The sequence below is a fragment of the Frankliniella occidentalis genome, unplaced genomic scaffold (assembly GCF_000697945.3).
Source record: "Frankliniella occidentalis isolate FOCC.00 unplaced genomic scaffold, Focc_3.1 Scaffold176, whole genome shotgun sequence".
NCBI lineage: Eukaryota > Metazoa > Arthropoda > Insecta > Thysanoptera > Thripidae > Frankliniella > Frankliniella occidentalis.
This window is the reverse complement of record NW_026267302.1, coordinates 200,370-211,880: the sequence shown is the minus strand read 5'-3', so window position 1 is coordinate 211,880 and position 11,511 is coordinate 200,370. Positions and strand designations below refer to the sequence as shown.

At 53.3% G+C, this 11,511-nt stretch overlaps 2 protein-coding genes across 3 annotated transcripts in view; one reads left to right on the top strand and one right to left on the bottom strand.

The window, feature by feature from the left end:
- On the top strand, window positions 1–2,687 carry LOC113209969 (heat shock 70 kDa protein II-like; the record flags this gene model as incomplete). The annotated part of the gene is given in 5 exon segments (XM_052271835.1): window positions 1–222; window positions 328–606; window positions 709–962; window positions 1,143–1,382; window positions 1,457–2,687. Coding segments are annotated over 5 exon segments (1,700 nt in total), but the record flags the coding sequence as incomplete, so codon positions are not given.
- Window positions 2,688–3,075: 388 nt separating this feature from the next.
- LOC113209992 (cartilage oligomeric matrix protein) overlaps window positions 3,076–11,511 on the bottom strand; it is a 14,542-nt gene continuing 6,106 nt past the window's right edge. The window contains exons 3-21 of one of the 2 annotated variants that reach the window (XM_026427779.2): window positions 10,787–11,016; window positions 10,478–10,649; window positions 10,349–10,390; window positions 9,712–9,845; window positions 8,766–8,820; window positions 7,333–7,512; window positions 6,848–7,068; window positions 6,545–6,766; window positions 6,294–6,443; window positions 6,107–6,211; window positions 5,919–6,026; window positions 5,668–5,836; window positions 5,178–5,531; window positions 4,951–5,056; window positions 4,713–4,834; window positions 4,544–4,631; window positions 4,254–4,437; window positions 3,907–4,144; window positions 3,076–3,813 (exon numbers count right to left, since the gene is read on the bottom strand). In XM_026427779.2, the coding sequence (XP_026283564.2) occupies window positions 3,701–3,813; window positions 3,907–4,144; window positions 4,254–4,437; window positions 4,544–4,631; window positions 4,713–4,834; window positions 4,951–5,056; window positions 5,178–5,531; window positions 5,668–5,836; window positions 5,919–6,026; window positions 6,107–6,211; window positions 6,294–6,443; window positions 6,545–6,766; window positions 6,848–7,068; window positions 7,333–7,512; window positions 8,766–8,820; window positions 9,712–9,845; window positions 10,349–10,390; window positions 10,478–10,649; window positions 10,787–11,016 (2,993 nt within the window). In that variant the 3' untranslated portion in view covers window positions 3,076–3,700. The remainder of the gene's footprint in view (window positions 3,814–3,906; window positions 4,145–4,253; window positions 4,438–4,543; window positions 4,632–4,712; window positions 4,835–4,950; window positions 5,057–5,177; window positions 5,532–5,667; window positions 5,837–5,918; window positions 6,027–6,106; window positions 6,212–6,293; window positions 6,444–6,544; window positions 6,767–6,847; window positions 7,069–7,332; window positions 7,513–8,765; window positions 8,821–9,711; window positions 9,846–10,348; window positions 10,391–10,477; window positions 10,650–10,786; window positions 11,017–11,511) is intronic. The other variant, XM_052271834.1, reaches the window with a different exon arrangement.

The window sequence follows — 11,511 nt, the reverse complement described above, 5'->3', positions numbered from 1 at the left end:
CCGGCTGCTCGAGCACGCCCTCCTCGCCCCCCTCCGGCCCGGTGGTTGGCATCGACCTGGGGACGACCTACTCCGCCGTCGCCGTGTACCAGAGGGGCAAGGTGGAGATCTTCTCCAACGAGAGCGGCAGCAGGACGACTCCCAGCGTGGTTGGATTTCTCGGTGGCGAGAGTTTTGTCGGGGAGGCGGCGCAGGACTTGCCAGCAAGCTGTCAGGTTTTTGGTGAGTAGGCTAAATGATGTCATTTTCCCCTCCATTTTTCTCTATGCATGAGTTCATGCATCTGGTGGCACTTCCCTCTGTTTCAACACATAACTTCTCTCTCAGATTCAAAACGCCTGATTGGTCGACCTTATAATGCCATCCTTACATCGGAGATTTCACATTGGCCCTTCATGGTGATTGAAAAGAGAGGAGTTCCTGTTTTAAGGGTCACTGTAAATGAAAGCAAGAAGGAAGATTTCTTCCCTGAAGAGATTAGTGCCATGGTGTTGCGGAATTTAAAGGAGACGGCAGAGGCCTCGCTCCAACAAACAGTGTCTCAAGCTGTTATTACAGTTCCTGCGTTTTTCAATGAGCGTCAGAGACAGATGACTAAGTTAGCAGGTACATCCAATAATATTTTCATTAATGTTAGCTGTTAATTTTTTTAACCATTGTTTAAAAAAGGTGAATTATTTCTGATTTATAATTTTTTAATTTTGACAGGCAAAATAGCTGGGCTTGATGTGATTGGCATGATCAACGAGCCTACAGCTGCAGCAATCGCATATGGACTAGACAAATCAAAGGGTAGTGACGGTGCAAAGAAAACAATATTTATTTACGATCTGGGTGGTGGAACTTTTGACGTGTCAGTAATGACTGTGTCTGGTAGCGATTTCACTGTGTTGGCCTCAGGGGGGGACACTCACCTTGGAGGAGAAGACTTTGATAATCGTCTGTTGCATGCATTGATTGAGGTGAGAACAACTGCTTGCTTGTGCATATGTGCTGACTCTTGTTGCATTTTGGGTACTATTGGGTGCTTTTCCCCCTCAAGTAAAAGGATTTTTTTTTTAGTGGGGGCACTGATAATGTTTCGAATCTCGGAGAATTATGCTTAAAGACTGCCTGGCATGACAAATATGACCTCTCCTCAGGACGTCCGCACCCAGCACGGCGTTTGCCTGGACAGCGTGTCCGTGCATGAGCTGCGGAGGGCGTGCGAGCTGGCAAAGCGCAAGCTTTCATCACTGTCGGAGGTTCCCGTCAGCGTCTATTTTCCCCGCCACAACCTGAACTACAAGACGTCGGTGACCCGAGCTCGGTGCGAGAACCTGTGCTCCGACCTTTTCAACAAGACCTTGACCATCGCGACGGATGTGCTGGCCGACGCCAAGGTGAGGGAAGGAGGACAACCCTAGCCTGTGGTGTCCCTGTTTCGGTTAGATTTTATGCCACTCCTCGCCCGCAGGTGACCAAGGACGCCGTCGACGAGGTGGTGCTGGTGGGCGGGTCGACCCGCATCCCCAAGGTGCGCACCATGCTCCGCGACTTCTTCGACGGCAAGGAGCCCCGCAGGTCCATCAACCCGGACGAGGCGGTGGCGTACGGCGCGGCGGTGCACGCCGCCGCGCTGGCCGCCGGCGACGATCACCTCTTTTGCAACATGGTGAAGCTCAAGGACGTCACGGCGCTGTCCCTCGGCATCGAGACCGAAGGCGGTGGATTTTCTCGCGTCATCCCTCGCAACACCCCCATTCCCTGCAAGATGGTGAAGGAGTACACCAAATGCAAGGATGCGTGCGAAGTCTTGTTTGAGGTGTTCCAGGGCGAGCGGTCCCTGGCAAAGGATAATCACAACCTTAACAAGAAGTTCACCATACCGACGCCGTTGCCCCAGAAGGATGTGAAGATCGACTGCTGTTTCACGATTGACGCTGACGGTCTGCTCACGGTGACGGCCACGGACAAGGTCACCGGCGCGAGCGGGAAGGTGACGGTCACCCAGGAGGAGGGTGCGCTCTCCGAGGACGCCGTTAAGGACATGATTGAGCGCGCAAAGCGCTTCCGGGACCAGGACGCACGGGACCTCCTGAAAATCCAAGCAGCTCAACGGGACGAAGAAACTGCGCAACAGGATGGCGGACGGGCGAAAAAGAGAAAAATCCGTCGTTGATTTTGTATCTTTAAGAGATAGGCGCACAGCGCTGGCGTACTTTCCGGCTTTATACTTTCGACTAATCTTTCTTAGAGGACGGATCAGACATTTTACTTGTGTTACTTTAGTATACTAGACGACATTAATTTTTTTGCTGTCCATGGGTTTTATTCCTTTTTATTTTTTTACTGTATGTAATTCTTATTTTGAGTGTGATAATTGTGCTGTGACTTGTGCTTGTGAAAAAGATACATCATTATCTTAAGTTTGTTTTCCATTAGTTTCCTCAGTACCTGCAGAGGACATGGTAGGCAAACCTTTCGACTGCCGCTATGGTAATAGAGCACCTTGGCCTGTGTGAAGCTTCTTCTGTGTATCCATAGTTGAAAATCTGGATGGTACTAAGCTTAAGCCGTACCTTTGACCCCACAGTATGGGTCGAGGTAAAGAGCTCTGCTACTTTTGTTTTATTTTAAATTTTAACTCATTTTTACGGGGACACCCCGACTGTCTGATAATCGTAAATAAATGCCATTCAGATTAAGCTGCCTGCGGGCGTGTTGATTGTTGTTGCTACCACTATGTAGCTTCAAATGGGGATGTATCCTAGAGGGATGGGGACGTAGCGGAGGAGCGGAGGCGACCCGTGCATCGGGCGGCTGCAGGAGAGGACGCCAGAGAAGTGTTGAGGCGGAAAGCGCCTGTAGGGTAGGCAATCAGTACGTGAGTACTCTATTTGGCTCGTGTGGGCCCCCGCGGCCCCTTGCGTGTGTCTGGGGTCGACATGAGCATATTCTAAGCATCTTTTTACTGTGTGGGAGCCACAGGCTTAATTTTGGTCGAACACATGCCATCTATAGTCTGCTCAGATTGAGATTCCTTGGCAGAGTGGGAGGTGAGGGGACGTGAGCACCGCAAAATGACCTTTAACATTTATGACTCTGTTAATGGTAAATTTATTACAAATATATGAATTATTACAGACATGTTACAATGTTGGAAGAGATCCAACTCATTTTCAGCCATAAAACTGCAGAGTCTTGGGTATGGTGGAAATTTGATTTTGATTCATGACACTGAGTGGAGGGAAGGAATGTGATGTCTAATGTCACACAAGGAAGCCTTGAGGGATGATAGTTCTGGAACTCAATTCAAGTATATCGTGCAGTAGCCCATAGGATGAAAAAATCTTCTAAATGATTTAAAATGAATAAAGAATTAGAGTACTTATACATGTACATGGCTGGCACATATGGTACCAAAGGTAACATTTGAGGGGAAAATCTAGCTAACGATTCAACATGCTTAGAACATCTTCTCACAGTTTGAAGCCCATCGCCTTGAAAACTGGCGTGAAACAGAGTAGTGTGGTAGGAAATATGTAAGTTGGTAAACTCTAAAATTGCGTCTAAACTGCCTCTGCAAACATATTTGGTGCATCAGGTGTCAAACCTGATGCGTCTAGAAGCAAACTGTTTAGTTGTCAAAATAAAATATAATCTAACATTTCTACTCTGCTCACAGAATGTTCACAAAAAGTAATCTCTTGCATCCGCACTACTTCTTGCTGTTATTGTAGAAGTTCGGCATGGGTGTCTTGGAATAGTCGATGTGAACGTCCTTCATAAGTCTTGGGGGAAGCTCGCGGTAGATGGTTTCAGGAACGTGATCTAGAAAAATAAGTAATTCGACGTTACATAGAGATTTACGGACAGTAGCGTGCCATGCGTTTTGCCTACCCGAGGGGGGAATGACCAACTCACCGTTACATCTGTAGACGAGATCGGACCAGATGATCATCTCCTGCGAGAAGCAGAACACGCCCAGCCTGCCGCCCTTCAGGGTGTTGTCGAAGATGTTGCCCGAGTCGGCGACCATGCTCTCGCCCTCAAAGATACGCAGCCGAATGAGCCCGATGGTGGGCCGGTGGAGCAACAGCCACCTGTAGGCCGTCTTCTCCTTCCAGCCCACGTTGCGCGGGTCCTTCCACAGCAGGCGGACCTGCAACCGAGATGAAAGCAAGTTACATGATTGTCAACCATGACCATATTGTGGTCGTTAAATGCACGAGACACTGCCGACCAGTGTTCGGTGGACTGGCTGGCCTTACCTGGTCAGTGGTGTCCCCGGTGTGCCAGAGCGAGTTCCGCAGCATCTGTCCCGGGCCGGTGCGGCTGTTGACCAGCTTGATCTGGATGCCCGGCTCGGCTACGGCGCGGAACGGAGTGGACTGCCAGTAGGTCTGCGTGTGCTTCTTCCACATGACGGTGTAGAACTTGTGGTTGTCCTGGTAGCTGCGCATGGAGTGGGCGTTAGAGAACATCTCGGCACAGCAGCGACCCTCAATGGGACTTCCCTCTCACCATCCACGAATCATACTGATGGTTTCCACTAACGCACCTGAAGATGAAGCCCACGTAGTCATCGTCGATCTCCGTGTCCACGAAGAACGTACCCTCAAAGTCGACGCCACCGAATGAGTCGAAACCTGCAGTTCGTATTATATTCAGAGAGGAATTTTTACGCTTAAAATAGGTGACTCGGGCTGCTGTAATAACGACTAACTTACCGACTGCGAGACCCGGATCCGAGTTCATAGTTTGAACGATCTCAGCACCTTTGTTGTAAATAACCCAGTTCGGGTCGATCTGGGAGTCACCCTCGGGGTCCAAAACAACGGTTTGGTACGTTCTGGCAACAGACCATAAACAAAGAGAAGTTTAAGAGAGTGTTTAATTGAACCGGTAACGGGGCGGGTTGAGGGCACAGTAGCCACTAGTCACAAAGTGAACAGGGGGTTTCCGCACCTGAAGTCAGTGGAGAAGATCATGGAGTTGTTGGGGCAGTTGTCCAGGTGATCGGCCACGTTGTCCTTGTCGTAGTCGCCCTGGCAGGCGTCACCCACGCCATTCTCTGCGTAGAACATGAGACCTTGGTCAGCGACTGATCTCGAGGTGGACTCACCCACTGTGCCACGGTGGCTGGTGGGATCTCCCCCACCCCACCCTTCCAACTCCACCCAACCCGCACTTACGGTCTACATCCTCCTGATCCGGGTTGTAGACGAGTGGACAGTTGTCCTGCAAGTTCGGGATGCCGTCGTTGTCCTTGTCGTTGTCGCAGGCGTCTCCCCGCCCGTCCCGGTCCGTGTCCAGCTGGTCGCTGTTCGGGATCCTGGGGCAGTTGTCGACGTTGTCCTGGTGGCCGTCCTTGTCCGTGTCGTGGTTCGTGTCACAGGCGTCGCCCACGTTGTCGTTGTCGCTGTCAATCTGGTTGGAGTTGGGGGTCTTGGGGCAGTTGTCGCACACGTCACCGAGGCCGTCTCCGTCCGTGTCCATCTGGTTGGAGTTGGCCTTCTTCGGGCAGTTGTCCTGGTGGTTGAGAATACCTGGAAGAAATCATTAACGACTGGTTAGGTGTATACTTTTCTTGGTCACGTAATTGGCCTGGGTTCATCACAAGATGACCCACAGAAAAAGACGACCGCATAAAACTGCACTACGCATAAAGCAAATATTTCTTACCATCGTTGTCTATGTCGTCGTCGCAGGCGTCCCCGATGCCGTCGCCGTCCGTGTCCTCCTGGTCCACATTGGGCACGGTAGGGCAGTTGTCGCAGGCGTCACCCTGCTTGTCGGGGCCCTCCTGGTCCGTGTCCGCCTGGTCCGGGTTGTACACCAGGGGGCAGTTGTCCTGCGCGCACACACGGGTCATGCTGAAAGCGTCGCCCCACACCCCCAAAAAGTCACCAGCATCCTGGACGGCGAGTACTCACGCCGCCGTTGGGAACGAGATCGTCGTCGGCGTCCGGGTCGCAGACATCACCAAGGCCGTCCTTGTCGGCGTCCTCCTGACCGGAGTTGGGCACCAGCACGCAGTTGTCCTGGGGTGGGCGGGGAACGTGGCGTTTAGGCGGGACCCTCTCAAGCAGGGGGTCAAAGCACATCGTCGTCGCCTACCTACCTTTCTGCAGCGGCTGAAGCTGCAGCCGAGGTCGTAGTCGGGCCAGCCGTCCAGATCCCTGTCCGGTCCACATATGTGGCCGTCGCCAGCAAAGCCAACGCGGCACTGCAACAGGCGCCCGACACCAAGTTAAACGTCATTCAGCAGCCCTTTTAAAAGAGGGCACCAGGCCACCATTATTACTCACCCTGCAGCGGTACGAGTTGGCGGTGTGGCGGACGCAGTCGGCGTTCTGGTCGCAGTCTGTGCCGTCGGGGCAGAGGCCGGGCTTGTTGTGGCAGCCGATCGTCTGGTTGCCGACGTAGCCCTTGGCGCAGCCACCGCAGTGGAAGGAGCCCTAGCGGACAAGGCACAGGGGGTGAGGCCGGATCAACGATATCTGCAATAAACGCGCGATGCACTGCGCCGCTCGCAGCCCCGGCACCCGGCGGCACTCACCTCCGTGTTGACGCAGACGCTGTGCGGCGCGCAGCCGCCGTTGCGACCGTCCGCGCACTCGTCGATGTCCACGCAGCGCTGGCGGTACTGCTGCGCGAACTCCAGCCCGACGCCCTCGATGCCGGGGGAGCCGGTGAAGCCTGGCGGGCAGGGGTCGCAGCGGTAGCCCGGCTGCATGTTGACGCACCGCACCCGGGGGTCGCACGGCTCGGCCAGGTCACACTGCGGGTGTCCAGAGCGTTAGCGGGGTCCAACCCGTCTGTTTAGCAGATCTCCTTTTATGACACCCCACCGCACGCTCACCTCGTCCAGGTCGTGGCAGGTGGTCCCGTTGCCCGTGAAGCCGGCCTCGCAGCTGCCGCAGCGGTAGAAGGGGTGGTCCTGCAGCGGGTGGCACTGCACGCCCGGCCAGCAGGGGTTGTTCTCGCAGCCGTTGCGCGCCTTGCAGCGCTGGCCGTCGCCGACGTAGCCCGCGGGGCAGGGGTCGCACTGGGCACCCTCCACCGTGTCGTAGCAGCGCACGCCTGCGGGCACGCCACGCAAAACAGGGTGTATCATCATCATCGTGTTTGCAGGGGCCTGTGCCCAAACCACGAGACTTTGGGGGGGTGATACAAATATCGGGGACAGGATTAGGGCCGCCATTGGAGTCGGTAGGTGCCCTATGGTATTTATGATGATACCTATGGTCTCCAACGACCGCCCTGTCCTAATCCTTTGGAGACCCCATGATATTTATACCCACCCCCACCCCCCTAAAGTTACAAGGTGTTCAAAGGTTAGCCTACCTTGGAAGCACGGCCGATCCGCGCAGGTGCGTCCCGGCTTGCAGCTCCGGCCGTCGCCGACGTAGCCCTGGGGGCAGCGACCGCAGCGGGGGCCCTCGGCGGTGTCGCGGCACTCGGCCCCGGGGAAGCAGGGCGGCGGATAGCTCTCGCACGTGATCCTGATGGCGGCGGGCTCGCCTCCTGCGGGTGGTAGAGAGGCGGAGGGGTCGAGAAACAGGACTACGGGCGGCACGGGCACAGCACGGGCACAGCAGGCACCGCACAGGCACGGCACGGGCACCGCATGGGGAGCGCACGGGAAGGCGCAAGGATCAATGCGGCCCGCCTCCAGTTGCCTTGTCGCGCTAGACTCCGGGAAACCCGCTGGAGACTCACTGGCTCCACGTTGGGTGCCTCAGCGCTAGAGGGACCCTAAGGGGGATCGTCCAGAAATCACGTCCTTTTTTCTCAGATCCATTCGGGCAACTTATGGAAGAGCTCAGCGCCTGCGAGATTCGGGGTAGGCCACCCCGCAATACACGCATGCACCGCAGGCAAGATATTGCCTACCTACAAGGCGTTACGACAGCTTGCAGTGGCTGGCTCGGCTTGGCAGGTTCATAACGGTGAATGACGGGCGTACTTTCTGAAAAATACTTAACGCTCGGATATGCCGACAGCGACATGTTCAAGGATATTGGATCAGTGCAGGGTGGAAGGGCTGCAGCTGTATTTTGCACGAGTTCAAAAGTGATCCGCCTATGTCGATTAGCAAGAATATGATTATTATTAGTATCATGTTTTCACGGGAGTATAATTTGATCCAAGCCATTATGTCGGAGTTTTTTTTCCCTTTTATGAGGGTACGTAACTATCCGAAGGATTCACGAAAAGAAGGGTAACTCTGTGCTCTGTTGACGTACGTGTGAGGAGAATAGGTAATATTAAAGAAATGAGAAAAATAATTACTGCGTGTTTAAGAGAAAGAAAATTAAACTTTATTCTCAGAAATTGAGCATATACATGGTCATTACAGCTCAAATGCATTAAAAACGAATTAACTGATTCCTCACACATATTGGAATGGATACTTAGGAATGATTAATTAGAGTACAGCACATTTGTAACTTCTTTTCGCGAATCGAACGGTAATAGAAGTAGTAATGCAAAATGATGAAAACGGTCAGAATTAAAATAACCCACTTAAAGTAAAGATGGGGATGGGAATGTTTGCCACTGATGTTAGAGTGAGAAATTAATGACGAAACGATATCGTTCCAACGTCGATTCCATCGTTTCGATGACGGATCGGAGTCGATTCAACGACAATTGGAAGCGTTACTCCTCGGCGCCGCGCCGGCGCCCCCACCTCAGGCGGGCCCTCCTGCCGCCGCTGCCGCCCGCCCCCACCACGGCGGGGAAGTCCGGCCGCCACTCCAGGCGCCTGCGGTTACCTTTGCAGAGCTCGCACTGCTCCAGCATCTCGCGAAGCTGCCGGGTCTCGGTGCGCTGTAAACGGACACACACACACACGAGTGCGTTAGAAAAATAATCGCCAAAAATTAGTACTTGCCTCCTAAGGACGCCCACCCAATGTTTCGGCTACTTTCTGAAGGAAACAAAATAGCATGTTATGATTTAGCGGGCTTCCAAGGCCCTTCCATGGCAGTTTTCTAAAGGCTTGAAACATCACGGATGTTAAAAGAACGGTGGCAATTAGCCGCACGCATCTGAACGATGCACGCACGTGAAACCAAGGACAGCCGATCTTGTCAATCCCCTCCTATACCCCTCCCCTTAGGCGGGTGTCTAGTCGCGTCCGAAACTAATTTGATTTTTAGTATTAAAACATGAGCATAGAATTACAATAGGTAAAACATTTGGAAAATGGTGGTGCATTATTAACCGAGCGTTATTGGGAGAGGGGCGGGGGCACAAGAATCAGTTCGTGTTAAACTCAGAGGTCAGAGTAAAATTTGACTAGTCTACATAAAAATTGAAGAAACTGTAATGGGTAAGTACACAGTTAAAGAACGTGGAGAAAACCTGATATAATCTCATCAGTATAGAGCACACACGCACGCACATTCTAACAAACTCAATGCCTCTTTGTCGCATAAAATTGTGCGAGGCATTTTATTTGTCACGGAAGAAACGACATGCAAGAGGAACTGGCCATGCAGCACACAAGTTCAGGAGCCTTCCTTGAAGGTTTCGATGGCGCTCGGCTAGCGGGTCCTTGCCGCGTTTGGTAGCACAACCATTACAATCATTCAAAAAGGTTGAAATCACACAAAGGCAAACAACGGAAGTGTGAAGGAGTGCTGGCAGTGCTTTGAGCGAGTTAATGTCTCAAGCGATGCTGCTGCTGCAGTGACTCAGAGCCGATTCCTTCCTTACTTGCATCAAGTCGCACGCGTACTGCGCCCTCAACTGTGCGTGAGCATCCGCACAACCACCAACCTGATGCTCCACCTCGTCGTGCAACCTCTTCATGGCGTTGATCAGGTCGTTAAGCGTCTTCACCAGCAGATCTGACAGACAGAGAGCGACGGCAATCAGAAAACTTTTTCACGATTAAAGAAGTGCGTTTCTTCGGGTTTTTTTACTACCCCAAGAAAATGTACCCCACCCCCCTTCCTTTTTCCCCGCCTTTTCCCCTCTCAAGAGGAACGATGCAAACATCTTCCTCTGCCGATAAGGAGGCATCAGAAAATTATCCCGCAAGGCAAAAAGGCATCGCAAAAAAAAAATAAAAATAAAAAAAATAAAAAAAAATCGTTGGCGGAACGTATATGAGACCAGCTGCAGCTGACGGTAATCTGCACCTGTTCGCGCCTGAGTCACACTTTCTGAGGTGCAGCCTCCGGCTGCCGGCCGCCGCCTTCTCCAGAGTCCGCCGGCGGGCGAGGCGGCGTGGGCGACGTGAGTCAAACCACGTAAAGTGCCACACGGCCGCACACTCACTCGCCCCTTTAATGGACACCGTCGACCGTCGCATGCAAATGCGCACCCGCGTGAGGGGCTAGTCACTCACCCTTGTCGCACTCGTCGCAGCCGTGCAGAATAGGAATGTCACCTAGAAACAGAAAATTGTACGTTAGGACACGAACAGGGGATAAGTCAAACTGTTTTAGCACATAGCATTGAAGACAGGCATGCTCACCTCTGTTGGGGTACAGCTCGTTGCCCTGAGGGCCGCGCTCGCCGGGGCGGCCGGAGCCGTCCGGCTCGATGGCCACCATCTGGTCCTCCTGCTTGGGGCAGCCCAGCTTGTCCAGCACCAGGCCGGCGCGCACGTCGCCCAGCACCTCCACCGCGTGCTTACGCTCGCGTCTCTACGGAGGACAGAGAAGTGCATTCCAAAAACCACGTCAGGTAGACACTATGATAAAGTTACCCCACGATGAAAAAATTACCCTATACCTCGCCCTATATACCATCCCTAAGAGGGTCATCCCTCGTGCACACTCACTGCCTGCACCGACTTGGTGTCCGAGTCCACGGCGTTGAACAGGTCGCGGGGCGTGGTGTGCAGGTTGAGCGAGCCCTGGGTCTCACAGTCCACGTAGAGGCGGGCGCGAGCGCCCGGCTGCCGCTGGTCGAAGTACAGGACCAGGCTCTTGATGGTCTCGTCGGGCGACAGCGGGTCCACGGCCCAGTGGTCGGACTTCAGGAGGCCGTCCACTGTCACGTCCAGCACCACTGCACCGCAAAGTAGATCAAACAACGAACGTCAAGAACACCCTCCAGGTCCACACTCCTCCCACAAAAGAAAACTCATCTCTCCCCCCCCCCTCTCTCTATCTCTCTCTCCGTCTCTCTCTCCTTTTCCCGTCTCTCATACATTGTTGACGCCCCCTCCCCCAGTCCCTTGCTGTCACAAGACGCCGCCGCGCCCTCAAATTTACAGCCGTTTTATTCAGTTTCACTCCCGTTTGCTTCAAAACATGCTCGTCTGAGACGAAAATAAGACACAGATTCCCCACGTCGCCCCCTCCCCCCGCCACCGCAACTCCCGTCCCTCTACTTCTCCTTGTCTCCTCTTCTCAGTCCAATCGTACCAGCTGCTCAAAAATCCTCTTGAACTCCACCGCGTGGGCGTTGAATGCATTATTCCGTTGCGGCTTTTGCTTTTGTGTCCGATAAGGAAGGCTTTTCCGCCGCTTAAAAGGTTTTGTCACAAACCTCGTAACGTAG